General features: G+C 40.2%; 1 protein-coding gene across 1 annotated transcript; it reads right to left on the reverse strand.

Annotated features, from left to right (window-relative positions):
* Positions 1-923: 923 nt before the first annotated feature.
* On the reverse strand, positions 924-8,312 carry LOC102703974 (protein decapping 5-like). Its single transcript, XM_006656047.3, has 8 exons — positions 8,075-8,312; positions 5,875-5,975; positions 5,165-5,233; positions 3,933-5,042; positions 3,700-3,777; positions 2,100-2,282; positions 1,913-2,023; positions 924-1,828 (listed from the first exon to the last, which is right to left on the reverse strand). Exons 1-8 carry the CDS (start codon positions 8,211-8,213, stop codon positions 1,676-1,678), a joined length of 1,944 nt encoding a protein of 647 aa, XP_006656110.1. The 5' UTR covers positions 8,214-8,312; the 3' UTR covers positions 924-1,675.
* Positions 8,313-26,554: the final 18,242 nt, after the last annotated feature.

Here is a 26,554-nt window from a genome sequence, read left to right on the forward strand (position 1 = left end):
GAGTAGTTTGTTTTTCGTGGACGTACATTCTTTTTTGACTTGTGGAAGGTGCACTATTTATGAAGCATAAGTTCCCCGCCATTAACCACCAAAATGTGTGGATAGAAAAAGACATTTAGATTTGCAACAATCTATTAGAAAACACGCTAAATAGGTGAAAAAAAATCAATGAATAGACTATGTGCCAAAATTATTTGTTCGTTAGTCATGTTAGCAAGTAAGTTAGATAATAAATCGTACTCTTTTCTAATGAACCAAGTTAAAAAGCTCTTAGGATCAACACTCAAGGATAAAATAAGTTAGCATGTATTTGAATAGTAATACTATATTTAGTTAAGTTGCGGAGCAATTTAGCATTAGTATCAGTATAGTTATTCAAGTTATAATACAAGTTATTGACGAGAGAATCATTTCTATTCTTGCATGTTAAGTCGACTGCTATTTTTTAGCAATGATTTTTGTGAGAAACATAAATTCTATTCCATGTACCTTGTTCAGCTTGTATAACTATGGATATGTTAAATAATAACTACCTATGAAGTAAAAATTATCTATTGAATGTTCAGTGCTCGCACTTGTATGATGAAAGAATGCAATCATGTGCTTATATAGGCATGGAAAAGGTACATGCAACATGCAATGCTAGAAAAGAAACATGGATGCTACATCTAGTTGGCTACTTGTTTTTTTAGGGAGATATATGTTGATTGATCGCTACATGCTGCTACAATAAAATGTCATTGTTTACCAATAGTAAAACCACCTGCATGTATATCCAATATCATAATGTTACTATTATCAACATGCATGCATGCACAACTAAAAAAGTAGTAAAAACATGCATGACCTTGTATTCTTTACAGAAACTCTACCGATCGATTTTGCCATTTGCAGTGGTTGTATTAAAGCTGCACAATGAATATCAAACAAATAACACTGACAGAATAGCAGGAAGGCGTGCAGATCGCGTGGCCTCAATCTTGATTGGATTCAGCGCTTGTCCATACACTTTTCAATTTTCACCTATCTAACGCCTACAGCAACCTAGAGAGGAGCTCTATCCTCTATCTACACAGTTGCTACCAACTATCGCTCACAGTACCTTCTTGAGCCTCCAGCTTAAATCACGAGCGCCGTCATCATATTAAGCTGTACAATTGAACCGCAGCAATTCAAATCCACGTGGCGGTAGACATAAATATCTCTGCACATCGATGTGTTATGTGTACCAGGAAAACCACAATAACTCTACCAAACGGAACGCTCCAAGATATAGCTACTAAGCACCAAGCTCAATAAAACATTGATAATTTGACAGAACTAACATATCTGCTCTCACAGTACCAAAAGTAAGACTGGATATAATCATTTGCTGAATCACAAAATAATATAGTTTATATATCCCATCAGCTTCAGGAGAGCAACGAGCATCAACACTGAGAGGAATTCAGGAAAGCGGAGCTCTACATGAAGCTTGCTGTGAGGATTCTTAATTCTATAAAATCGATTGCTTCGTTGATGAGGCCAGTTTGTCTGTAAGCTGGAGGATATGAACTGACATCTTTGTTCTCAAACTGCCAAGCTGGGACTTGAGATATTACACTTCAAATATAGCCATAAAGGCTCTTCCTTCTCCATCACCATTCATCTGCTTATCACAAGGGAACAGCTCTACTTATTGAGATTGATAGTTTGGGTAGTAGCCACGTTCCCTTCCTGTATATCCATACCCTCTTCCATAGTAGCCACGACCACGTGGTCCACCCCGGGGACCTCTCCCACCGCCGCGCATGCCCATTGGCTGATGCCTTGCAGAATCACCGAAAGTCTGGAAACAAAACTTGCTATAATAAGCACTTCATGCTGTGATAATGTGAAACCGTGAAAGACAATATTTGTAACTGTTAAGTACCTCTGTGTCTATTTTTCTCTGCTCTGAGAATTTGATTCTTCCATTACCCCCTCCATTATCAATGGTATTGCATGACAGTGAATCAAAAAAGTCGTCTTTGACATACACAGGCTGCACAAAAATAACAGACAAAAGTGCTAGTCAGCAAACATATTGACAGGGAGCACGAATGCAACAGAACAACTACCTTAGCTTCTGGCTTCCCAGGAGAAATATCATCTTCTAGAACATCATCTTCATACTCATTAGGATCATCATTCGACTGCCCTTTGTTTTTACCAAGATGGCCCCATACTTCATCTTTGTTAAACTTCTCATTCATTGCCATGAAATCGAAGTCCTCTGTAAACTTGGTTATAGGGCGAGATTGCTGGAAAGGAAATTAATGTATAAAAATTAGTTACAATTTCAAAAGCATAGTTAGCATATGATTCATGCAGAACAGATTTCAGCATCCAAATACATCAAAAACTCATGCTAATAGAGGGATATGCATTGACAGTATAGTGACCACGATTTCAATAATAAACAGCATGTTTAACTATGTATTGAAATTACTCATGGATAACAGGAAAACGATGCATTTAAGTTGGGGAATGGGGTTGCAGGAAGCAACTAAAACTGTAGGTCAAAACAGGATGCAGTTCCTTTGGAGCTAGTTTAAAATTTGGAATGTGATCTAATCGAACAGTATGATGAACAAGTTAGGCAGTTACAAAGGGCATTTTTCAATCATTTTCTAGCCTGGGCAAGAAATCCAGCTTAGGAGAGGAGAGCCAAATTATCCCTCCCTCAAAAGTCAAAAGCATGAAAATCATTCCCAACATCCAAAAATCAAAGCAAGCAAAGGGAACCAAACATATGTATTCATTGTCCAAATAATGCAAGACTAGACTAGACAAGGATGGCCAATGAAACCAACATGCCCAAAACCATTTCTTACGAGCATGTCATTTCCCTCCATTTGGAATAAGATTTTTTTAGGCCGAAAGACAGACAAAAGGTGGTACTAATTTCTTGTTACTTGTGGTCTGCTTGACCCCATTAAATATGCTTGACCTTTCACGACTAGCAGTCCAAATTACTCCAGTCAAAACATGTTCCTATCCCATGGTTAAGGACACAAAGCTGAACGGTAATTTGTCATGTGCTGAGAGAAGGTATGCTAGCGGCAACTTGGAAAGATAAATTGTGTACTAACACATCAAGAAAACATGCTAATATGGCTAGGAATAAATGAGCTGGACTAGAGTAATAGCGCTATTACCAGCTACTTTAAATAGGGGCCATTTAACAATACACTATCAATGGCGTCTATCTCAAAGAGTATATTGTAAACAAAATGAACATCCTAAAACGGCACCTACTAAAGAATGGAGGAGAGTACCCTAATAACTTGAACTAATTTTGAAGATAGTCTCATGAGATCCCTCATCCAATACCCCCCCCAAAACACACATACGCACACACATTCTAACTTCTACTCCATCTTTGCCAATGAACTTGATTATGATATGATGACTGGATTGAGAAGGTTGCCCTCCACGATGAACATAAAAAAATGAGCATCCACAATGCTTCAAAAAGTCAAAATGATACCAAGAGGAGAGGTGAATGGAACCACTACTAAACATTACAAAAAAATCCAGAAAAAATGCCACCAAGGGAGAAATAGCCAAAAATAGTAACAGTACCAAACAGGACAAAACTGGAAGAATGTTTTAGGCATTAAGCATTTCTACATTTGAACAGTTGAAGGCATATATAACATGTCTTAGATGCCATACCCCAATTCCTCTTCCTCGACCTCTTCCTCTTCCTCGGCCTCTATTGTTGTATTGGGTGTATGAGGAAGCTCCAACAGGCTGAAACCAAAGGATTGAGAACCAAAGGGGCTAAATTACAGAGTATACAAATGGCGCATGTAAAAAGCTATAAGAACTGAGCATGGAAATAGTAGTATAAAAAATAATCTTCTCTTGTATGTGTGTAGTAGCATCCAAAGTACGTAGGCTATTACCTTGTGTAGGGTAGGCTTAGGTGCTGGCAACAGCGGCTCCTTGTTGGATGGAGCAGCTGGATGTTGTTTAGCCTTCCATTCAGGCTTCTTGGTGTCTCTATCTTCATTGTTTTGCTCCAGCTGTTGATGTGATGGAACAGTTGAGGAAGCAAACTGATCCTGTGAAGGTGAAACTACAGAGGAAGTAAGCTGAGAGGATGCATCCATAGAGGGGGCAGCCTGAGAGGAAGAAATCATAGAGTCAGCCTTTGGGGATGGAATCATAGTTGAAGCTGTTTCCAAGGCAGCAGTTGTAAGGGCTGTAGAAGAAATGGGTGGCAGAAGTTGGCCAGGAGTGATCAATGTAACCAATTCCGCAACGGTGGCTGCACTTGCTGCAATATTAGCTGATGGTGACTGAGAGGAAGGTAGATAAGTTGGCACAGGTATATTCATGGCCTTATTACTGCTGGCAGATGGTATACTAGAGTCAGGAAGAGAGACTGGCATATTGTTCACCAGAGGAGAGATGCCTTGTGATTGGGACATAGTTGATTCAATTGTAGAAACCGATGGATTAACAGATGGGGGAGTTAAGCCCACGGAGAACACAGAAGCCGGAACGGATGACAGCTTATTTGGAAGCTGGTTTGTAGATGAATCAGTTGCCTGAGCGATTGATAAGACAGGGATTGGCATTGATGTGGATACACCTGGATTCTGGCTCAAGTTATTACCGCTACCAGGTTGTGGTAACGAAGCAAACTCTGGCATTCTAGGAAAAGGTGGTAAAGATGCATTAAGTCCAGGATATTGCATGGGCTGCTGCAGGACCTGTGGAACTGTCAAGCCATGTGTTGGACGAAGAAAGGGCGGTGGTTGCAAATGAGGAAACCCACTTGGTGGTGTGTAAAATCCTGGCCAGTACATTGCTGGCATCGTAAGGCCAGTGCCATTCGCAGATGATGGCATAGGTGATGAGTTCCATGATGGTAAACTGGACCCAGGTTGATATTGGGGCAATGGTGGTGGCATCTGAAATCCTGACTGACCATTGTGTGAGGCAGGATCAGCTGTAGTTGTGCTTGCAGGAGGCAGTACGGTTGTAGAGGCAGGACGAGGATAATGCGACTACACAAAAAAAAAAATACAGAGGGAAAAGACACAATTGTTATCTAAGATATCAATCCATTCTTCAGAAGAAATAAATCAAGCATCCTTCCAAAGGAACCTAACATTTTATGTATATTTACCTGAATAATCGCTGGATCATTGTGTAAAGTAGTAGGCTGAGCTGGTGGAGAGGATTTGACTTGCAAATCCTGCAGGCAGTGGAGAAATCAAAGCTAAGATATAGCAAAGGAAATTACTTGTGTAATACAACAAGAATAACAAACAGTCCAAGTCAGAAAGATGAAAACAGTAAGGGTAAATCAGAAAAGGAAAATTAGTTTTGAGAACCTGAGAACAAAATGTGATCACAGAGCCTCTATGAAACTGGAAACTGGAAAGAACAAAGTACTATTGGACCAATGGGCCCACATGCCGGTAATAGACATCAATTTAGGAAATAATATATTCAAAAAAATAGTAATAACATGTTAATAGAACCCAACTCCACTAACTCTATTTTTTCATGGGAAGTGAAAGACTGAAATAAATAGACCCACACGTCAGTAACAAATATATGCAGCAATTAAGAGATTATAAATGCAAAAAATGAAATTAATAATATGCTAATGATATTATTTAATAAAAACCCATTGCAATGCATGGGCAATATGATAGTTACAGAAAATAATGGTCCAAATGTATGATTTTCATAATCAAACCTTCTAAATAGACTATCCTACATCACCATCCTATTATCCTGTATTACAGGCCAAATCATCGGATCAACAATTCAACAATAATCACAGGTTTATGGAGTGTTTTAGAACTGTTTCTAGTTCACCAACATTACCTTTATATCGCTTCCTCGAAATAGTATGTATTCATATATCTTGTCACTGGCTGGAATCTGTTGACCATCCTTCTTACGACCTTCAGTTCCGAACGAACGAACTGCAATAAAGCACAGAGAAGTGTAATCAGTAAGAATTATACTATGCACGAACATGAGAGTAGCATCGCTTCTCAAGACCACAGGAAATATCAAATCATGCAACCATGGATGCTCAAGTCAGAAGATTAGAAAGAAAGAAAAAAAGAAAGGAAGGAAGAAAGATCATTGTCATTTTTGTGGTAACAAATATTGAACTTAGTCCAAGTTTCAGAAGTTTTAACAAGAACATTTAGAACTTTGAGATAGAAGCCAGTATAGCTTTTCATTTTGTTTTTGTATAGAAATATGTGGTGCCTCTGAGGACAACCAAAGGCATGCGCATACTCCCCTGTTGATCACAGCTGCTAGAATATCCTACTTGCACATATGATTTTTGAAAGGAAAATCCAAAGCAAAGGGAAGATGATGTTAGACTGAAATGAAAGCCCTCTGATGTCAGCACTCCAGATAAAAAGAAAAAAAAACAATTGCAATGCCCTCATCGTACAGAAGGATGTCACTAGCTATCAGAATGCACAATGTTGCAATAGAAAGCTACAGTGACATAGCTATACTGAAAGAGATGGGAGCACAGAGAAGCAAGGGGGAGGAGATTATTCAATTTGATCCCCAACTTGCATTGACATCAGGGTTGCAATCAGTAAAACATGATAGCAATCAGTAAAACATGATAGTAAAACAAGGTTCCATATCAATAGTTTGAACCAAAACTCAGATCAAATTTCAACATCGCTAGAATCCAAACAATTTGGTACTGTACTATGTACAGACAGGGACCAAATTAAGATACATATTAATACTGAGTTTATGGAAAGAAAAATAATACAAATTCAAATCTACAAGCAACAAAGCCCGGTAAAATACATGCAATTTGCCACTTCTTATTGACAGACTTCATGGTTCAGAACAGCCATATATTGAAATATTGCATTTTCAGATTTGACAATGGTATAACAATTTAGCTTGGATTGAAATATTAACATAACAGGAAGAGTATTGTCCAGGTGTAGGACTTCCTGCCAGAACCATATCTGAATGGATTCCACCCATCGACAAGTTAGTATTAGCTGACACACCAATACCCAATGTTGAAAAAGGATCTTACCTAAAAACATAAACCTGCAATTGTTTAGCGCTATATAACCATCACAACTTGACAAGTAAATTAAAAACCTGATGATGTATGATTGGATGTGTAATTGAACATGCTAACCCTTAGTTTGTTTTGCATGGAAAGGTTGTCCGTGGGATTGGCCCATTCTGTTGCATGAAGTAAAGACAGCAAAGCTAACACCAACAGTAACAAGGAAAATAATTTGAAATAAAAAAATTTCAGAGGGAAACATTTTCTAAATTTTCAAGCCTTGGGTGCCAATGGTTTGGCACTAGAAAGTTTGGCATAGCAACTACCACAATGGCAACTTTCACATGCATCAATTTCTGGTACAACTACACATTCCAAACAGGGAAAGATCACTAGCTTCTTTCAGATGTACAGCAACATCCCCCAATTTAAGACCGCCAACAAATTGCACTTAATGCCGCACTACTTGATTTTGGATTGCTATGAATGGATTATCACAAAAAGGACTTTCCATCATTAATAACAAAACTAGGTTGTTAGGTCGTTAAGATAGAAGCAATCCCTCCCACCAGCATTACCCTGGTCGCAGTAGACTTCAGCCCACTCTGTCACTATACAGAAGAACACAAAATTAACTAAGTAAAGGGGAGAACAGTTTCAGCATCCAGTCTCAGATCTTCTGCCCACGCAGTATATTTCAAGTTCTAGCTCGAATCGCACGACACAAACAGACACTCCATGGTGTAATCAACAACCTAGAACATACAAAACAATCCTTACAAAAAAAATCAGAGCTCAACCCCCCAACTACACGGTAGTCCAGCATATACGATATCAAAACCACGCACCAGAGCAACCGGAAGCTAACGAAACTGTGAAACACTAAAGAAACAGCGCGTCCCATGGCATCGCAGCACGCTCACCCCGCCCCCAACAGATCGTCCGCCGAGCAACCAGCCAGGGGAGGTGGGAGGAGGAGGACGAGGAAGAGGAGGAAGAGCTGGGTAGCCATACCGTTCCTGAGGCCGATGCTGGACTCCTCGGTGTTGATGGTGTAGAGGACGCCCTCGTACCGGATCTCGCTCTTCGATGTGAGGCTTATGACGCTCCCGATGTACGACTCCGGCGCTGCCCCCGCCACCGCCGCCGCCATCGCTGCCCGAGCTCGCTCGCTCGGTCGCCTAGGGTTTCGATCCTCTCTTCCTCCCCCTGGGGCCTGGGCCTTGGCTGCTGCTCTTTTTTTTAATCTATTTCGTCGCGATTTTTAAAAGCCTCGGCTAAAATCGCACCTCCCCCAATTTCATGCGAGGTAGTGCTCTCTTACAAGTGGGGCCGCGCCAGACGATCAAGCGTCCGGGGCCCACGTGGTCCACGTGTACCGTGTACGGGTGGGTGGGTGGTTCCACACCGGATAGATATGAGCACCAACGAAACGGCGGCGTGATGAGGTGGCATTGGCCGCCCTCGCTAGGTGCCTAGACCACTTTAAATATCTATAAGATATATTTTTAATAGACGAGCAAATATCCGTGTTTTGCCACGAGATAAAAAAAATCATTATATTTAAAACTCTATTAAAATATATGACATTCATGTGTGTGATGTGTATATAATTTAGCGGATAAGCAAGTCTTATAAAAACAACTGCTCCATTGTGTTTTAATAAATAATGCCATCAACTTTTTTATCCATATTTTACCATTATTCTTATGCAAAAGACTTGCACAATTATCATTTACTTTTTTTATGAATTATTACTAAATATATTTTAACTATAACTATATTTTCACATATTTGCATAAATTTGTGTCAAAAAGTCAATAATATTAGCTATTAAAATATAGAGGAATTTTTAACCTTTCCTCAAAAATTATCTCAAGGGTAAATAATCATAAATAATATATGTAATAATAAATGGGTGACACAAGCTAGATCAATACGGATTTAATTAGCCAAACTAATTAATTAATAATGAAACACTCTTCTATCGATCGGAACAGCCGCAGCACACATCAATGATAGGATGCATCTTTCTCTCAAAAAAACGATAGGATGCATCTAATAACTGCAATTTGGAAAAAGAATTAGACGAGGGACTTGAAATTGGACTCATGTACAATGACCGCTGGTTTGTTGGGCTTCTTCTTGCACATTGGCTTTCATGGAATCGGACCAGCAACAGACGCAGGCCAACCAAGGGCGCGGGCCAAGGCCAGCCCAGGCGGTGCGCGGAGTCAAATGCAGGCTGACGGCCCGTGTGTGGCGTGTGTGGGGCCCCCACGACGTAGCAAGACAGAAATATCCATATTTTTCAAGTAGTAAAGAAGAGAGATAAAAGGTTCAACAGATATTCTCTTATATATATTTTAATGTGAAGTGAGAATAATTTATAGGGTGATTTGTATTATGAGTTACATGCTAAGAGTTAGGCCATTGAAGAATTTATCTTTTAGAATGCTTAGAGATGGTATGCTATCTCTATTGTTAGAGGTGGCCTAAGAGCATTCTAAACATCACATTTAAATATTATCATCTATTGTTATGTGGATAATTATTTAAAATAGATTATCTATTCATATTCATATTAGTTATTAGAAAACTCATATTATATCATCTATATATATTTTATTAATATTTACAATTATTGCTCTTATTTTGTTAGAACATTCATAATGTGCTACAAATGCTCTCATATGAATTATCTTTAAACAAGATAAAGGTGGTCATTATAGCATTAATGGCTAAAGTAATCCATAACTATATGGGTTGTTGATAAGAATAAATGCTCCCATTCTTTTCTCATTTGGGGCTCATCTTGTTTTCTATTATATCCATAAGCATGGAGTTTGTTATAACTAATATCACCTGTGATGGGTTTCACTCATAAATACTACATGGTCTTTATATATTACTCATGTAATTATTGCTCTCTACACTTATGATTGGATTGTGATGGAGGGATGAGAGAGAACATCCCTATTTTGAGTTTCTCTTTTCATTTTCAATATGCATGATGCTCTATTTTTTAATGATGGGACAGAGTATTTGTTGGAGCAAAATTTCCCCTCTCACATGCATTGTTAGGATAGATGATGGGATAGAGTATCCGATGGAAATATTCTACCAAACCATAAATATTGTGTGAGTAAATGATATGTACACTCACTACATGTTTGAGAGCTTTGTTGCAGCAACAGCTTCCCCAAAAATCTCAAACTCCCCCAAATGATTTAGATTTTCACTTAGATGCAGTTGTAGAGTTCAGAAAATAAACTACAAACTAAAAGATAGAAAACATGGCTTTTTGACATTCTAAGGAAGTTCGTTTCTCCCCCACTGCTCGATGTAATTCTTAGCTCCCAAACAAGCCTTCGGCATTAGCACAAACATAAAATTTAGATTATGTTAATAATATTACAAATGGAACAAAGGAAAGGTAGATAAAGTCATTGTTTATACTAGAGACAACCATTATACAAGCTTAAGGCATTGAGAGGAAAGTTAAGAGGGGCATGATTGTTTAGCTTTTTCATTAAAAAAGTCAAATGTTATATTTTCAAATGAAAAGTAATTTATGAATAAAACTTATATATATATATATATTCTTGGTTATCTAAAAGCAAAGTCTGAAAAATAAACTTCGATGAAAAATCCCAAAATTAACTCCAAATTTGGGCTTATAAGTATAAGCAAAAGCACAAAGGTGGGGGTGTAAGAGTGGCCCTTGGTGGAGAGCAAATGGATAACTTAAATTATTGTAGTGTATTAGAGATAATGTAATTGTTAACGCCAAAATTTAGAAATAGCCGTTCGAGAGAAAAGCGGGAGAAAACAACCCAATCGGATAAGAATTGAGGAAATCAGACTAATCAGCTTAAAAGCAAATCGGATAAGGCCGGTGTAAATCGACTCAGATTGGGGGATGAGTCCGATTAGGCCCAGAAACGATGCAGATAGATTCGGAAAGCATATAGAGTCTGCATATAGCAATATTGGTAAATATTAGAGTTTGTTTTAGACAGTTTCTTTAAATAGAGTCCGTGTGTAACAAATTAGATAATAGATATGAATATGTATCCAATTCTAGTTAGTTTTGGGGGTATAAATACCACACCCCGTATCTTGTAAAGATACTCTCGATAGGAGCGAGCTTTTAGCGCGAGGTTTGTCAGCTTCGCAATGTGAATTCGTAATTGTCAACCCATCGAATTGGCTAGATAGAACTGTCTGAATTTAGTTCGATCTTCTATATGGTTCGTTCGATGGTTTATTTGAGACTTGCTATTGTTTCGATCTATTTATTAGTTTGGAGTAATGGTTGGTTTCGATCAAGGTGATGCTAATACTTTGTCGAATCTATCAATGTGAGTTTTGCACGCTTGATTATGTCTCGGTTTAGTCCGATCAATCTTGCTTGCTGGATTCATGTTTATAAATTAGATCGAGTATTTCCATAGAGTTCTAGCCAATATTATCTTAAGTAATCTATCGGTTTATTTATTAAGCTTATAGATCGTCATGTTTTTCTGTAATTATATCGTTCTAAACTACATACTGTCTCGGTTTGGTCTGATCTATGTTTGTTTGCTCTCATTTGCTTCTAGAAATCTATCAGATCTACCAAGTTTAACAGATAAGTTGATAGATTGCGCTGGTTTAATAGTTAATTGTCAGTATTATGAGATTTTACGTTAATTTCATGCTTGATCATGTTAAAACATGAACTGCCTTGGTTCAATCCGATCTTCTAGGTTTAGCGTGGGTATGCATGCAATTATTTAATACTACTATGTGCTGATAATTAGTCTAGTAATCCAGTTTACTATAATCAATTTACATTGAACCATATCGATCGCTAATTGCATGTGTGATAATCGCTAAAACGGTCCGATCGGTTGGTTAATCTTGAAACTGTCTCGGTTAAGTCTGATCTTTTGAGAAAGACTAGTCGATTGGTCTATTTAGTTACTATCCTACTCATAGTTCGGGTGACCAGGTATTTTTATATTACATATCATGAAATTCCTGCAAAGTCAATTGTCTTAGTCCATCGGCTAGGGTCCTAAAGCGATATCATTTATCAGGCCGACAAAACCTTTAGGTTTAACAGTTTATCCTTGTTTTTCATATCTTGTCAGTTACAGGATCAAACTGATTGACACGCTTAGTTTTTCTAAGAATTTAGGTCTTGCACTAAAACAATCTAAGAAATTCTTCCAAGCCTTCGTGTGTGACACGCCACTAGTCCACTTTTAACATCAACAGTAATGTAGATAATGTTTTGCATGTCATCTTTTAATATTAATAAGTTGATGTTGTTTGATAAAATTAGAAATCGCACCTACTTATAACATACATATATACATATATATATACGTATATACGAATATATATAATAGGACGTACTCTTTATCTAATATGGTGCACACATCTTAAGGATATATGAAGGGCTAAGATTCTAAAAATCTACTTCATATATATATATAACTACTATATGGCACTATGCGCCTACGTATATAATACATGACGCGTGACACACCACCATCACACCCTACCCCACACACACACACTCGACCACGTGTGCACCCAACCTATTAATAGGGTTTTCTCACATGCAACTACCCGTCTCGCCCCTAAATATATAGGATCCAAAACTGGGCCTCCAAGGCCCACAAGTGTCTTTCTCGTATCCCTATCCGAATTGAGCCTCTAACACAATCCAATTCCCCTATTCCAACTCACTAAGTATACAACTCATAGGTTCATGAATATCGGTTGCAAACCCGAAAACTCATTTTTCGGTCCATGTGCAAATAGCAGCTCATATCAAAACATATTGACCCACCGATCAAACATAAAAATCACATCAGCTAAACCTGTAGTGTATATTTGTATTAATCTCTTTGCCTCACGATATTGATTAAGCTCAAGGCTAGATATATGTCATCGTTTAAATAGCTCAATCATTCACTCGATCATGTAATAGATTACTTAACTCGTGATTAATTTCTAAATCACTTTTGGCATGACCATGCACCTCCATAATCTCTAACATCGATGGGACCGGAGATATCTCTTCAATAGAGAGGCAACTCTCATCTTGATTATTCATATCCCACTACAATTTCATAGTATACCTGAAGGCTACTTTTATAACTACTCATTCACATATTACCATTAAGTAGTTTCTAAACAATCCACTATACATGTTTAACCATGATAATCTCAAGTCTCTTGATTATACATCAACACTCAATGAGAACAAAAATGGCACATCACACATAACTCTCACAGTGTCTCACTGTCACACCCGGAGTTTTGTCCTAAGCCTAAAATCGTAAAAAGAAATCCGTAAATAACAATTGGCTTAATTAACTCAGGAAAAATCCCTCTAAAAGAACTTAATTTAATTAAATTGAGGTTCGCAAATCGATTAACTGGATTTAAACTCAAATTGCAGAAGTATAAAACGTGGCCAAACAAATTAATTTAAAACTCGGCAAAAGTGGGGTTTTCCCTTTCCCCCCTTTTTTCCTTTCTTTTTCCCTTCCATCTCAAATTGGGCCGAAGTCCAATTTTCCTCCCTTTTCTTTTCTTTTTCCTTTTTCTTTTTCCCCTCCTCCTTCCCGGACCGGCCCACCTCTTCCTCCAGGCCGGCCCAGCCGACCGGCCTATTCTCCCGCGCGCGCGCCTCCTCCCCTGGGCCGTCGCTCAGCCCAGCTCGCCCGCGCCGCGCCCGCAAAGTCAGTTGCCGCCTCCCTCCTCCCTCGCGCCACTAGCAGGTGGGGCCCACCTGTCAGTGACTGCGCCCGCGTCGCGCCGCGCCGGCCGAATCCGAGCCCACGCCGCGCCGCCGCCGCGTCGCAACCGCCGCCGCAACAGCCGCTGCCGAGTCCTCGCCGCGCCCGACTCGGTCTCCAACCACCGGCCCGCCCTAGCCGGCCTCCTCGTGCTATAAATCCCCACCGCCTCCGCCCCGCCGTCGCCGACTGGTTGCCGCCCTTGTCGTCGCCGGTGAGCATCCCCAGCGCCGCGCATTCTCTCGCCACCCGGTCGCCGCCGCGCCCGACCTCCTCACCGTCGCCGATCGATCTCCGCCGCCATCGCCGATCTTCCGCTCCTACCCGCGTCACCACCTCCGCCTCGACCTCGCCGACTCACCCGCACGGTGGCCGCCGCCAGTGAGCGTCCCCTTCCTCCTCCCCTCTCTCTTCTCCTTCCCGGCCGACCGCCACCGAGCCGCACGCCGTCGCCGGACGTGTGCGAAGCTCGTCGCAGCCGCCGCCCACTGTTGTCGTCGTTGCCTTCGCGACGCCGTCGTCCAGCCGCCGCCACCCGCACCCGTCCGCGTCCGTGCTCGTCGCCCGGTCGTCGTCGCCGCGCCAGTCCGTCGCCGCCGTCTCGGTCGTGCGCCGCGCGCCATCGCCGGACGCCGGTCGTCACCGTCGCGCCGTCATCGCCGTGCCGTGCGCCGTCGCCGTGCGCCGCCGCTGTCGCCGCCCGCCGGTCGCCGCCGTCGGCCAAGCCGCTCTCCCCGCTCCCCTGCTCTCTCTCCCTCTGACTGACAGGTCCCACCCGTCAGCTGCCGCCGTGCCCCTCCTCCCTCTCTCCTCCCGTGGGGCACAGCTGTCAGCCTCTCCTCTCCCCTCTCTCCCACCGAGAGGTGGCCCCCGCCCGTCAGCGCCTCCTCTCTCCTCGCTGACATCAGCAGCCCCATTAATTGCGCAATAATTGATTTAGGACTTTTGTGTTTAGTTAAAAACCCAGAAAACTTCTAAAATTCATAAGTAATTCATCTAGTCTCCGTTTAGGTCCATTCAAATTTCATTAAATTCATAAAATTGTCAAGAATCCATTAAAAATACTTTTTTTGCTGTTTCAGTAGAGTTTGTGCCTGTTTTATTTACTTTTATGCTTTGTCGCTGAGATTCGGACCCCGCCGAAGAGCCGGTTTACTTCGAGATCGTCGCCGAAGTTCCCGAGGGGCCAGAGCAAGGCAAGTGGCACTCATCTTTGATCATATTGAACCCATTATTGTAAATTCCCTGCTTTCTTTATTGAAATATGCATTGTTTTAATTAAAGTATTTACTGTATTTATTTTTGGGGTAAACCTTATTATTATGCCGTTGATTATCCAACTTTATTCATGCTGGACCAGGGGTAACTTGATTAGAGTTAGGCCTAGGATAATACTTACCCGTGCTTAGAACAAGTAGCTCATGGGATCACATTTAATCATGCTTAGTCTTGAATATCGGAGATAATGATTCATCACCCGGTTCGGGTTAATGTCAACTAAAATATTGATAAAGGTGGGCTGTGGGTGCATGGTTTTGAGAGTCGCACCCATGGCAATTAAGGACCGATTCACGGTAAACCCTGGAAGTAATTAAGTGCTAACCACATGCCGAAATGGGTAAGGTGGGATCTGAAGCATGGCTTCGAACTATTTGACGTAACAAGGCAAGGGTAGGCATGATAGAGTATGGACGGACAATCGTGGTGTAACGAAAGCCTCTGCTGCTTCCGATCTACCAAGGCACAAGTGGGGACTACCCGACTTGGTGTAAAGGAGGGGGTGAAACCTGAAGTGCGGTGCGATTAAATAGGGAGGGTTATGTGACGGGTCCTATCACGGTCTCCTTTCCGGTATGCCGTGGTGGTATGTCGGCGCATGTTCAAGTGTAGTGGAGTCGTGTCTTGTGGGTACAGTAGTGCACCTCTGATCAGAGTATAATCTATTCGAATAGCCATGCCCACGGTTACGGGCGAACTCCCAGCTTCACTGTGATTAGTGAACCTTAAATATCTTGAGTAAACTGGTTTTCACTCGGGACTACTGTAGCGTGGTGTAACGTTGAGTAGTGGTTGGGCCTGTTGCAACGTGGTGTAACGTTGGACAGCGTTGTGGTATTTTACAACTGTTATTTACTTATCCTTTAATGTATTCAATTGTCTTCATTCTTTTTAATCTCTGTTATTTGTTTAACTGCTGTTTTATTGCAACTAACCCTAGCCTACCCTTGATAATCCCTATGCATCATTTATTACCCTCTTTTCCGTGTTACTTGTTGAGTACGGTGGTTTGTACTCAGCCTTGCCCAACCTTTTCCCCCTTCAGAGCTAGAAGTTGAGTCCGATGGAGCTGTCTCTCAGAAGTGAGCTGGTCTACCGTCGAAGCTTTGCCTGTGGACTGGAGCCGTACCCGCTAGAGCTAGCCTACCTTTCTTTCCGCTGCATTTCCGTTAGATTAAGTGTTATTTTCAGTTGTTTCTAAGAACGATGGTTATGTAATTAACATTGTCTTTTTGTGTACCCTGGCTGGTCCTGGACAGGGATTTTAATACACAATTAAGTTCAGAAATTCGTGTGAGGAATTTCTGGGCGTGACACTCATGTTGGATCTATCCCATTTTATGCTCGCCAACATGTGTCCACGTGATCGATTTAGTATCTCCATACCATGATTCGTGAGACAACAATCAATACATGTGTTGATCATCTAATCACATTTGTTCCATATGTAATATTTGATTAGGGAACCTTTGAAAAAATAGTAACATACAACATAGATAGTCCAATGAACGAATCACATATTCATTAATCAATAATAACTTACCTATCTTAATGAACAATACATGATAAATATGTAAACATAGTATGTGATATAATCGTCTCTATGACTGCCTATAGGGCATGTCACTAACACCCATCCTTCACCACGCTACACATCGTGGCCCTCTCAGGACTCCCCACCTATCCCTACGACCCTATCGTCAACAACCACGATCGATTCAAGGAACGAAACGAAAAATGGGATCCCTATGTTGCTGCTTGATTTGTTTGTGTTAGTATGCTCAATCTGGATTTGGGTTGGCTCTAATTCATCATTGGCTTGATCTAGCCCGGTCTTGGGGGTGGATCTAGGTTGCTTCGGTTAGGGAAGTTGGGTTTTGATGCGGTGGGAGGATCTTGGCAGCCTTGTGAGGCAGATTCGGTGGCTTGATGCATGATTTTCGTTGCTGCAGCAGAAAGTTTAGATTTTTTTTACTGCGTTGTCAGACTGTCAGGTTTAAAAGTTTATTATTGGAGGGTTTGTTCTCTATAGGCATGCTAATTGAAGTGATATTCTGAATTTCTAATTGTAGGGCTTAAAAGATTTTACTAATGATGGTTATTTATTTTATTTTTTAGAACACGCCAAGGCATGTCGTATATGGTGCAGGTATTAGCAACGACATATCCACTTGAAGCACCTCCTAGAATAGTCATTTTTAATGAAACAATGATACCCTATGTGGAATGAGATGGCTGCACTATATAATTGTTGATGGTATTGAGTTAAATATTTAAAGAGATTATTATACTATTGTACTTTACCTCATTATATTTGACATGTGACATGGATCAACTTTATTTGAATTTTTATATGAAAAGAAATTTGACTAACACATAATTTAATAATGTATTATCTCTACTCCTAAAAAACTTGCAACGGCGAGTCGCGTCGCGGCTCTGGCATCCGCTCAGTTTCGCGTCGCGCCCGCTTGCCCATGATGCCTTCCTTTCCTTTCCATCCGTCAATCTACCCAAACTGATCGTAACCCGCCTGTATTGCCCGGCTTCATCTGAACGACGCATTCCTTTTCTTCCATCCGTCAATCTCACTTTCCTTCCTTCTCGTCTCGCATGCGGCGTCCACGAGAGCCACCACTGATGAATGCCCCTATGCCGTCCACCTCCTCACCCACCTCTACCTCATCGACTTGTATGCAATCCGATGCACCTTGCCCTTGCGTATGCCCCCCATCTTTCCCTGGATTTGGGGCTACGGTTTTGTTAACGACAATGTTGTGGCGTGGTTGGGTGTGAGCAAAACCAATGAGAGGTTCTTCTGGAAGTCATTGCCATAGGGGGTGAAGGACATGTGGTCGGAGCTCGCCGGCATCTGGAGGATCGGTCAGTGCCTATGGAATCGGGACTACGCTAACCTCTACATGGCCGTACAGGGCTTTGAGTGCAGCCCTCAACTTGCTGACTTCATCATTGCCTTCGTAGGTATTGTTCTTGTTTGTATGATGTACAATTTTCATATGCTTCATGACTTGTTGTTTAAAGTAGTGTAGATTGAATTGGTCCATTTGCTTCTATAGAGATTTGGTAGTCAATGGCATGGATAGGTGCAGGATATTGAACATGTAGTCACCTTGGATTGGTGACTTGTTGTTCAAAGTAGTGTAGATTGAATTGATCCATTTGCTTCTATAGAGATTTGGTAGTCCATGGCATCGATTCGTCAGATATTGAACATGTAGTCACCTTGGAGTGGTAGTGGGAAAATCTGTCTGTAAGACTTAGGTTGCACTGAGAATCAAATACCTTCATTGAAATCAATGATGGAGAAGTTTACAGGGGAATTACACGATTGTTCTATGATAGTCTGATCACTGGTTATTTTCTCAAGATTTATTGTTTCAGTTACCATTATTTATTCACCTTAAAACTGTTCCAAGGTTTGAATTTCGGATTGGCTAATCAATCAGTTAAACCAAATTTTGGTGTGTTTCCTTTCATCCTTTTCTAGACGGTTGATGGAACTAAGAATCACATAGCAGATAGATCTGGCTTTTGTACCTATCATTAATCAGATGGATGAATAAGCCTTCTTCCTTTTTTTTCTTGAGAATATTTCATTCTCAATAGAATACATGAACGCGGGCCCCACCTTATTGCCTATGAAAAATTTATTGTGAGAGAGTGAATAAGCTTTTTGAGGTGTTCAACACGGTCAAGCAAACCACATATGATTAATGCTTAGGATAAAACTTAGTATTTTATCTCCTTTTAACAAACTAGGATTCAAATCCATTTTTTTAAAAAACCTAAGTAAATAATTTGTCTAGTGCTAGGAAATGCAAAATAATAAAATTGATGATGTCACTGCTATCTGGGCCCTACCTAAGTCCCTAATGGGTGGTCACTGTTGTTTTTATTTTATAATAAACTAGTAGAGACTACCTTTACATACTGGAAAAGAGTTTTGCCGACTATAGTGGCAAATTTTGAATTAAGACATTTGCAGGTAGCAAAGGAATTGACAGTTAGCAAACTGGGAAGGAGTTTTGTCGACACTGCATTGTGGTTATAATCAAGTTGATGGAATAGTCCATTTCATACATAAGGTTTTGAGATAATAATTGAACTGGTAAAGGTGAATTGAGCATGCTTGATTTGACCTAACGTTATACTTCCTCGTCCTTTTCAGTTTTCATTTGCTCCTTTTCTGTAATAAGTTTTTAAACTATACATGTTCATATGCAGAACTAATGTTGCTTTTGCTAGGAATATTTCAGAGTTGGAACAGAACTAATGCTTGTATCTTTGATTTATATTTTTTTCATTATCTTATATTGTTCTATGCATGACCTTGTATACATAGGGAAATCAAATATGGAACTAGTGGTTAAAAAGGTGGCATGACAATCTTTAGGAGATATAACAACTTCCATCAATGAAGGTGCCGTCTTTCATTGTCACTTTTCAACTTCCATAAATAAATTGTAATTTCGTTTCTATCCCAAAATATAAATTGCAATTATATTACTGTCACGAGATATCATATACTATGTAATGTTGTCCACATTGAACTTTAGGTCTCCCAAGTGAATCGAACTCACCACTACAGTTGCATGATCCAAAGAAACGTAACCAAGAGATGTACAGAGTGCGAGCTGCGTCTAAATGCACGGCGACGACCGATGAACAGAGGGAAGAGATGAATAAACAACGTTGTGAAGCATATTACCGGAAAACTCATGAACTTACGCCAAGTATATCTTTACTCATTTTATATTAGGGGCAATTGCATAACTGGCCCTTACTTTAGAGGCCAATTGTAGGTTTAGCCCTGTTTTTCTCACTTTGCAGATTTAGCCTCGCTTTTTAAAAATGAAGCTCTCGTTTGGCCCTACTCCGTTAAGTTAGGTTAACGGTGTTAATTGAGCAAAAAGTAGACGTCTTTACTCTTGCACATTTGACCCCATTTTATTAGCATTAACATATTTGGTCCTGTTTTTGCACATGTGTGTGAAATATTTGTAATATTTAACTTGTTTTTAACAGATTTCAATCATTTATAAATAAATTTTTTATATATGTATTCTTAGATCTAAAGGGATATAAACTTTAGTCAAAAACCTCAAAACAATTAAAATTTTAAATTTTGGTTTATAAACATAAGCAGAAAAAAAGACGAGATTGTCTCTATTTTCGTAGGATTTACCTTGTTGGTAAGATGTTTACAACGAATTAACGTCGACAAAATATGCTTTTGCTTCACACAACGCAATAAGCGGTGCCAAACCAAATTAATTCATTTAATTACCGCAGCTATGATCGATGATCGATTACCGACCACACCGCGTACATAAGCACAAGACAAAATCACCAAACAAATTGGCAGAATCATATCACGCGCGCCTCCCAATTAACCCACCTGACATGATGATGATTGATGACACATAGTAAGTAGTAAGTTCATCAAATTAAGCCCAAAATGTTAAACCCGTTTACATAGGGCGCACGAATGCCGGGGCGGCGAGGGAGGGGATGACCGGATTCAGGCGTCACGGTCGCGGTGGCACTCCAGCGACATGGTGGGGTAGCGGTTGTGGTCGTCGCAGTAGTTGTAGATGGAGTGGGTGGCACTGACCCAGGCGAGGCGGCGGTACTGGTTGGCGTCGAGGTCCTAGAACTCTGGCTGGTCCCACCAGCGGGCGCCCTCGCCTACCCGTCGCCCCGCGTGGCCGTGCCTACCTGCCGGACGCTGGCCGACGCTGCGCGCTTGCTCGCCACGTGCCCGGCCGCCTCCGCCCCAAGCCTGGCCGACGCCGCCACGCACCTGGCCCGCTCGCCGCAGCCAGGCGCCGGAGCGCCGCCGCTCATCAACTCGATAGACCGCCGCCGCCCGTTGGCTCGGTTTCAACCAGGGTGTGGTGGGGAAAGTGCAGATAGGGTTAGAAAGTGGAGGGGGCATTGTTGTCATTCCGCTTGTTTATTTCTTTTTTTCTCTATTTTTTATTTACACTATTCACGGTAGCTTAACAGTAGGGCCAAACGGGAGCTTCATTTTTAAAAAGCGGGCCCAAATCTATAAAGTGGAAAAAACAGGGCTAAACCTACATTTAGCCTCTAAATTAGGGCCAGTTATGTAATTGTCCCTTTATATTATGCCATTTGCTCCGTTGCTTACTTTATGATTGTAACATTTTCTTTACTAACACGTTGAAGATGGGACTGCCACCTAGGACAAGGAGAATGTGGATCGAGACGAAACCGAGAACTCACTACATATGGTTCATGTTCCTCTGGGTTTCATATCACCCAATAGTCCAGGTAAGGTTATCAATAAACATATCATCAATAATTTATTCTACCAGTAATAATATGTAATTCTTTATGTACAAAATTTCACCTTAGGTGACTAAAATATTGAGAACTCATCATTGCAAGTGATCGATCTAAAGAACATAAACAACAGGTTGACAGACTGCGAGCTGCAAATAGGCGCGCAGCGATGACGGATGAGTAAAGGGAAGAGTTGAATGCGAAGCGTCGGGAAACATATCACCGGAAACACGATGGAACTGACCCAGGTATATTTTCACTACTAATGTTATATGCTTCTTGTACCTTTAGGAACCCTAGGTGTAGTTTTGTATTCACTTTGAAGGTGTGAGTTTCACCGGATACAAGGAGGGTATGGACCCTAAACCCTAAACAAAAATATATCTACTTTCTTCAAAAGTACATTTGGTAGGTATCCAAATAGATTATTAAGTCTGTGTATAAACTTTGTAGCCAGTGGAGTTGGTAGTTGGGACAAAGATAATGTGGATCCTAATGAAAGTCAAGCTTGGTTACATAGGAACGATGCAGCTTGGATTAATAACAAGAAGAGTTAGCTCTAGTATGGTTCTCATATTTTCTTATGCCCCTTCTCGCAATTAGGAATTATTAAAGTTCAAACATAATTTGCACATGGTGTTGCAAGAGTTAGATCTAAACGTATTGAACTCACTATAACAAGTGATATAGATACAAAGAAACGTAAACAAGAGATGGATAGATCATGAGCAGCTAGGCATGCAACGATGACAGATGAAGAGAGGGAAGAGATGAACGAGAAGCGACGTGAAGCATACCATGCAAAAACGGTTCTAACGCACTGCAACGGCTGGTCGCCGCCAGGTTCCTCGCCGCCACCTCCCTAGGCATCGTCTTGGTCCACCTCCCTAGACGTCGTCTCGGTCAGACATTGCCGTGTGACACCATCTACTCTGTCGAGCATCAAGGATCCAACTCTGCCATTGCCGCGGGTGAGCTCAACACCGGGCCAACGCGGACGCCCTTGTTCGACTCTGCCTATGCCTAACCTTGGTACTCTTCTCCCTCACTATTTGACATACGTGTGGACAGAACATTCCTTTGCCACTTTGTGAAGACAAAACATAGCATGTTACATCCCTCTGTCTTTTTTTTTTTGCAAACATAAATAAAATGAGAATAAGCTTTAATTACCGCGCTGAACAAAATAATCCTAACGATCAGACATGACACAGTATGCCTTCTAATAGAGCACCTTATTTAAACCATGTCTAACACCCATGTTTAGGGTCTCCCTAACATATTCACTTACAAGAACCATATTATTAATCCACGTGAACTTATTTTTAAAAAAATTGGTTGGAATAATCCAAGTCAGTTCATAAATATTGTATCTTTTAAATCTACTGTTTTTAGTAGATCTCAATGTCAGACACTACTGAGAAAGATAAGAGCACCCAAATTGCTGAGACAACATATGATATGGGTATGTTGATTTCGCTTGACGAGGACACACAAGCCAACGAACCTGTACGTGATTTGACCGAAGGTGTCATGGACATACATGATAGACATGGAATAGAGTTGTCCAGTGAAGATCGTGAGCTGAAAAGGAATTACTATTTTGAGTCAGGTAGATCATTTTTAATCACTTATTATTACATTGAGTAAACTAATGATGTGTTCTTTTTTTGGTAAAATAAAACAATATTAGTGAGCTGGTAGCCAACGGGGCCATCACGAGTATTGCTGAGCACGCTGCAGATCATAGGAGTGCGATTACAACTTGTCCTAAGATGAAGCTTGGCGAGGACGACACAGAAGAGGATAATAATGACAACCATAGTCCCTCACAATTGGTTCTTTTGGAGGCTAAAAGAACTATAGTGTGTCATGATCCCATCGGCTAAAATTGGTTCAGTCATAACAAATCATAAAAGAACCCATCGGCTAAAATTGTACCAGAAGATATTTTATGCAATTCTTATGCCCTTTATTAAATGTTGTCCTTTCTCGTGCATTTGCACATGTTACAATTTATATACACCTTATTTATCTATGTACTTTTCAGATTATGAATGTACCAAGGATGATTTATATGTAATTGAGGATGTCAAAGAAATTCCGATTACCCCTGGATACGAAGAAGTTGTGTCCATAGGCGGTGCTTTCATCAAAAGATATCACATAGATTGTCTTTTTCACCGCAAAAACACATATATGATGAGGTAATGTTTGAATATGCTGATGTGCAAACCCGATTATCTTCCATTATAATGTACAAATTTTTACTACTCTACATTTTGCAGGTCATCAATGCATATACTAACTTAATAAGGGCTCAACAAGACATGGTAAAGAGACCAGGGGGCACATGCTACCTTGAAAATACTCTAATTACCAACTTAATGAAACGTGATGGCCGCAAAGACCAGAACATAGAGGATAATTACTCAAGACGTGCCAGTTCCAACATCCCTTATTTGGCTCAAAGGATCATATCTTATTTGGAACATGACATGGTAATAATATCCTTGGCCCTTATGTTTTATTCAATCACGTAGACATTACCTTAATTGTATCATAAACCAAGATATAAATGAAATCATGTTGTTTGTTTAAAAAATAGTAAATTATATGGTAAATTATCAGATTTTTCCCAACGAACCTATGAAATTACTTAATATGTGCACGCAAAGTGATACGCTTAATAATTGTTTGGGTGTTTCTTCCAATAAATATAGAAGCTACCCACTGGTATCTTGCTGTTGTGAATGCAAAAAAAAAGCGTGAGATACAAGTGCTTCATTCGTTAGCTACTTTATTTGGACGCTAGGACCTCATAACTATTGTAAGTAACTTCTATAACATGTCATTACTATTATTGCTTTAAATATTTGAGACACCAAGTTTGAATTTTGTGTACTTTTAGTTGACCAGGCTTCGAAAAGAGATAAGAGTTCATGTTGCAGAGCACTAAGCTTGCAGAGCACAGTTGGCCAGACATCAATGTTGACTCTTGGCCTATTAGAGAAGTTTACCAAACGGAAATACAAACATATGGGTACGTATAAATTACTGTGCAAGTTAAATTACCCAATTATGTCAACATCTAATAAAATTATCATCCTATTTGTATGCATTGTATTGTAGTTATTTCATGCGGTATATTTTTAATTAACTACATGGAATATTGGACCGGGGATCGCTTGTCCGATGACGTGACCCAGGTAAATTTCATGAAACAGTTAACCATGTATGTTTAGTAAGATATCTAATGTTGAAAAACTATACTATTAATGTTGAAAAACCATACTATTATTTTCATGCAAATCAATATGAAGATGTTTAGGATAAAGCTTGCAGTTGTCAGAACTCAATGAAAGGAAAGGTTGTCCATTACTATTAGAAAGAGATGATGCTAATATTGGTAGCCCGGATGATGTTTCGTCGGAAATCAAGAATCCAAACAATTCATGTATGATCACAAACAAGAGAAAACATATTGAAGAGGGTGATTTGACTTTTCCTAGAAGATATCTCGTAACAATATACCAACTCAGGAAACTCAGAAATTAGCCATCAAACAGGAAACTCAGAAATTAGCCATCAAAGCAAGTGGCGATGAACCATCCGATGAGTTATTGGTTTCAATCCTTGTTGCGTATGCCATTGAGCAAGGATGAGCTGACCGTGATTTTCTGTGATTACATTATGTCAATTGATGACGTCGTGGCATTAAAGTAAGCTTCATCTTTCACATAGCAGTACTAAATTTAATTTAAATAATAGTTTAACATTACTACAGAAAGCATTTTTTTGTACGAGGGGGTCAGTAGGTTACATGCGGGCGGCTTGTGGCGACGCCTGGAAAAATCGCCCCCACGGGGGTGGGTCGACAAGCCGCATGCGAAAATACGTTAACACATGCGGCTGCTTAAGAGAGCCGCATGCGATAATGTGGGCATTTTCGCAGGCGGGCGGCTTAACAGCCCGCAAGCATTATCACATGCGGCTGCTTAAGACGACCGCCTGCGAAAATGCCCACATTATCGCATGCGGCTCTCTTAAGCAGCCGCATGTGTTAATGTATTTTCGCATATGGCTAGCTTAAGTAGCCGCATGCGGTGATCGGCCATATATTCTCACAGGGCCTCCCTGAAGCCGGAACTGTTCCATTTGAGAACAAGGTTTTCTCTCTCTTGAAGCAAGCAAAAAATAGGGGGGGAGGTTTTCAACTCGAAATTTTTGATTAAGCTCTATACGAAAGGTGAAGAACTCTATCTCCTCCTTCATTTGGCTTCATTTTTGTTAAATCTCGTTGGTGAAAAGTGAAGTTTTTTTAAATAGTTTGACAAGGTTGTTCTAGCTAGTTGTTGCAAAATCTAGCTTTCAAATATATTTCAAATATATGTTTTAATGGGTAAATTTTGCATGTAAACACGCGTACATAGTAGTTACATGTATTGTTGTGGTTTTTTTTAAGGATAATTGCATTTAAATAATTGTATGGAATACCTGCTGTATATTTTTTGTATCTGTAGATTTTTGTCTTAATATAAATAGATGGATCGATCGTCTATACGAAAGGTGAAGAACTCTATCTTGTCCTTCATTTGGCTCCATTTTTGTTAAATCATGTTGGTGGAAGCTTGAGTTTTTTTAATGTTTTGACAAGGTTTGTTATAGCTAGCTTTTGCAAAATCTAGCTTCCAAATATATATTTTGATGGTCAAAATTTGCTTGTAAACACATGTATATACTAGTTACATGAATTGTTGTGGTTTTTTTCTAGGGGTAATTGTATTTAAAGGAGATTGTAAGAAATATATGATGTCTTATTTTTATTTTTATTTAGAGTTCTTTATCTTAATATAAATAGATGGATCGCTCGTCATGGATGTACGACATGCAGAGAACCCAGCCGATATTTATGAAGGAAGCATCTAAATTTATTGATCAGGCTAAGGCGCATGATTGAGGGAGAATATGACCAAAATCTTTTGTCCATGTCGTCATTGCAATAATCAGAAATTATTTCTTGATCCTGGTGAAATATTCGGCCACATAATGGAGTATGGAATAACCGCCAATTACAAATTTTGGA

Source organism: Oryza brachyantha, chromosome 6, assembly GCF_000231095.2.
Source record: "Oryza brachyantha chromosome 6, ObraRS2, whole genome shotgun sequence".
Lineage (NCBI taxonomy): Eukaryota > Viridiplantae > Streptophyta > Magnoliopsida > Poales > Poaceae > Oryza > Oryza brachyantha.

Excerpts from the sequence above, each read along its gene's own strand:
- LOC102703974 (XM_006656047.3), bottom strand. The coding sequence starts at position 8,213 with ATGGCGGCGGCGGTGGCGGGGGCAGCGCCGGAGTCGTACATCGGGAGC. Across the intron at positions 3,778-3,932 it reads CTAAGCCTACCCTACACAAG|CCTGTTGGAGCTTCCTCATA; the intron begins GTAATAGCCTAC and ends CTTTGGTTTCAG. Across the intron at positions 1,829-1,912 it reads AGAGAAAAATAGACACAGAG|ACTTTCGGTGATTCTGCAAG; the intron begins GTACTTAACAGT and ends TTTTGTTTCCAG.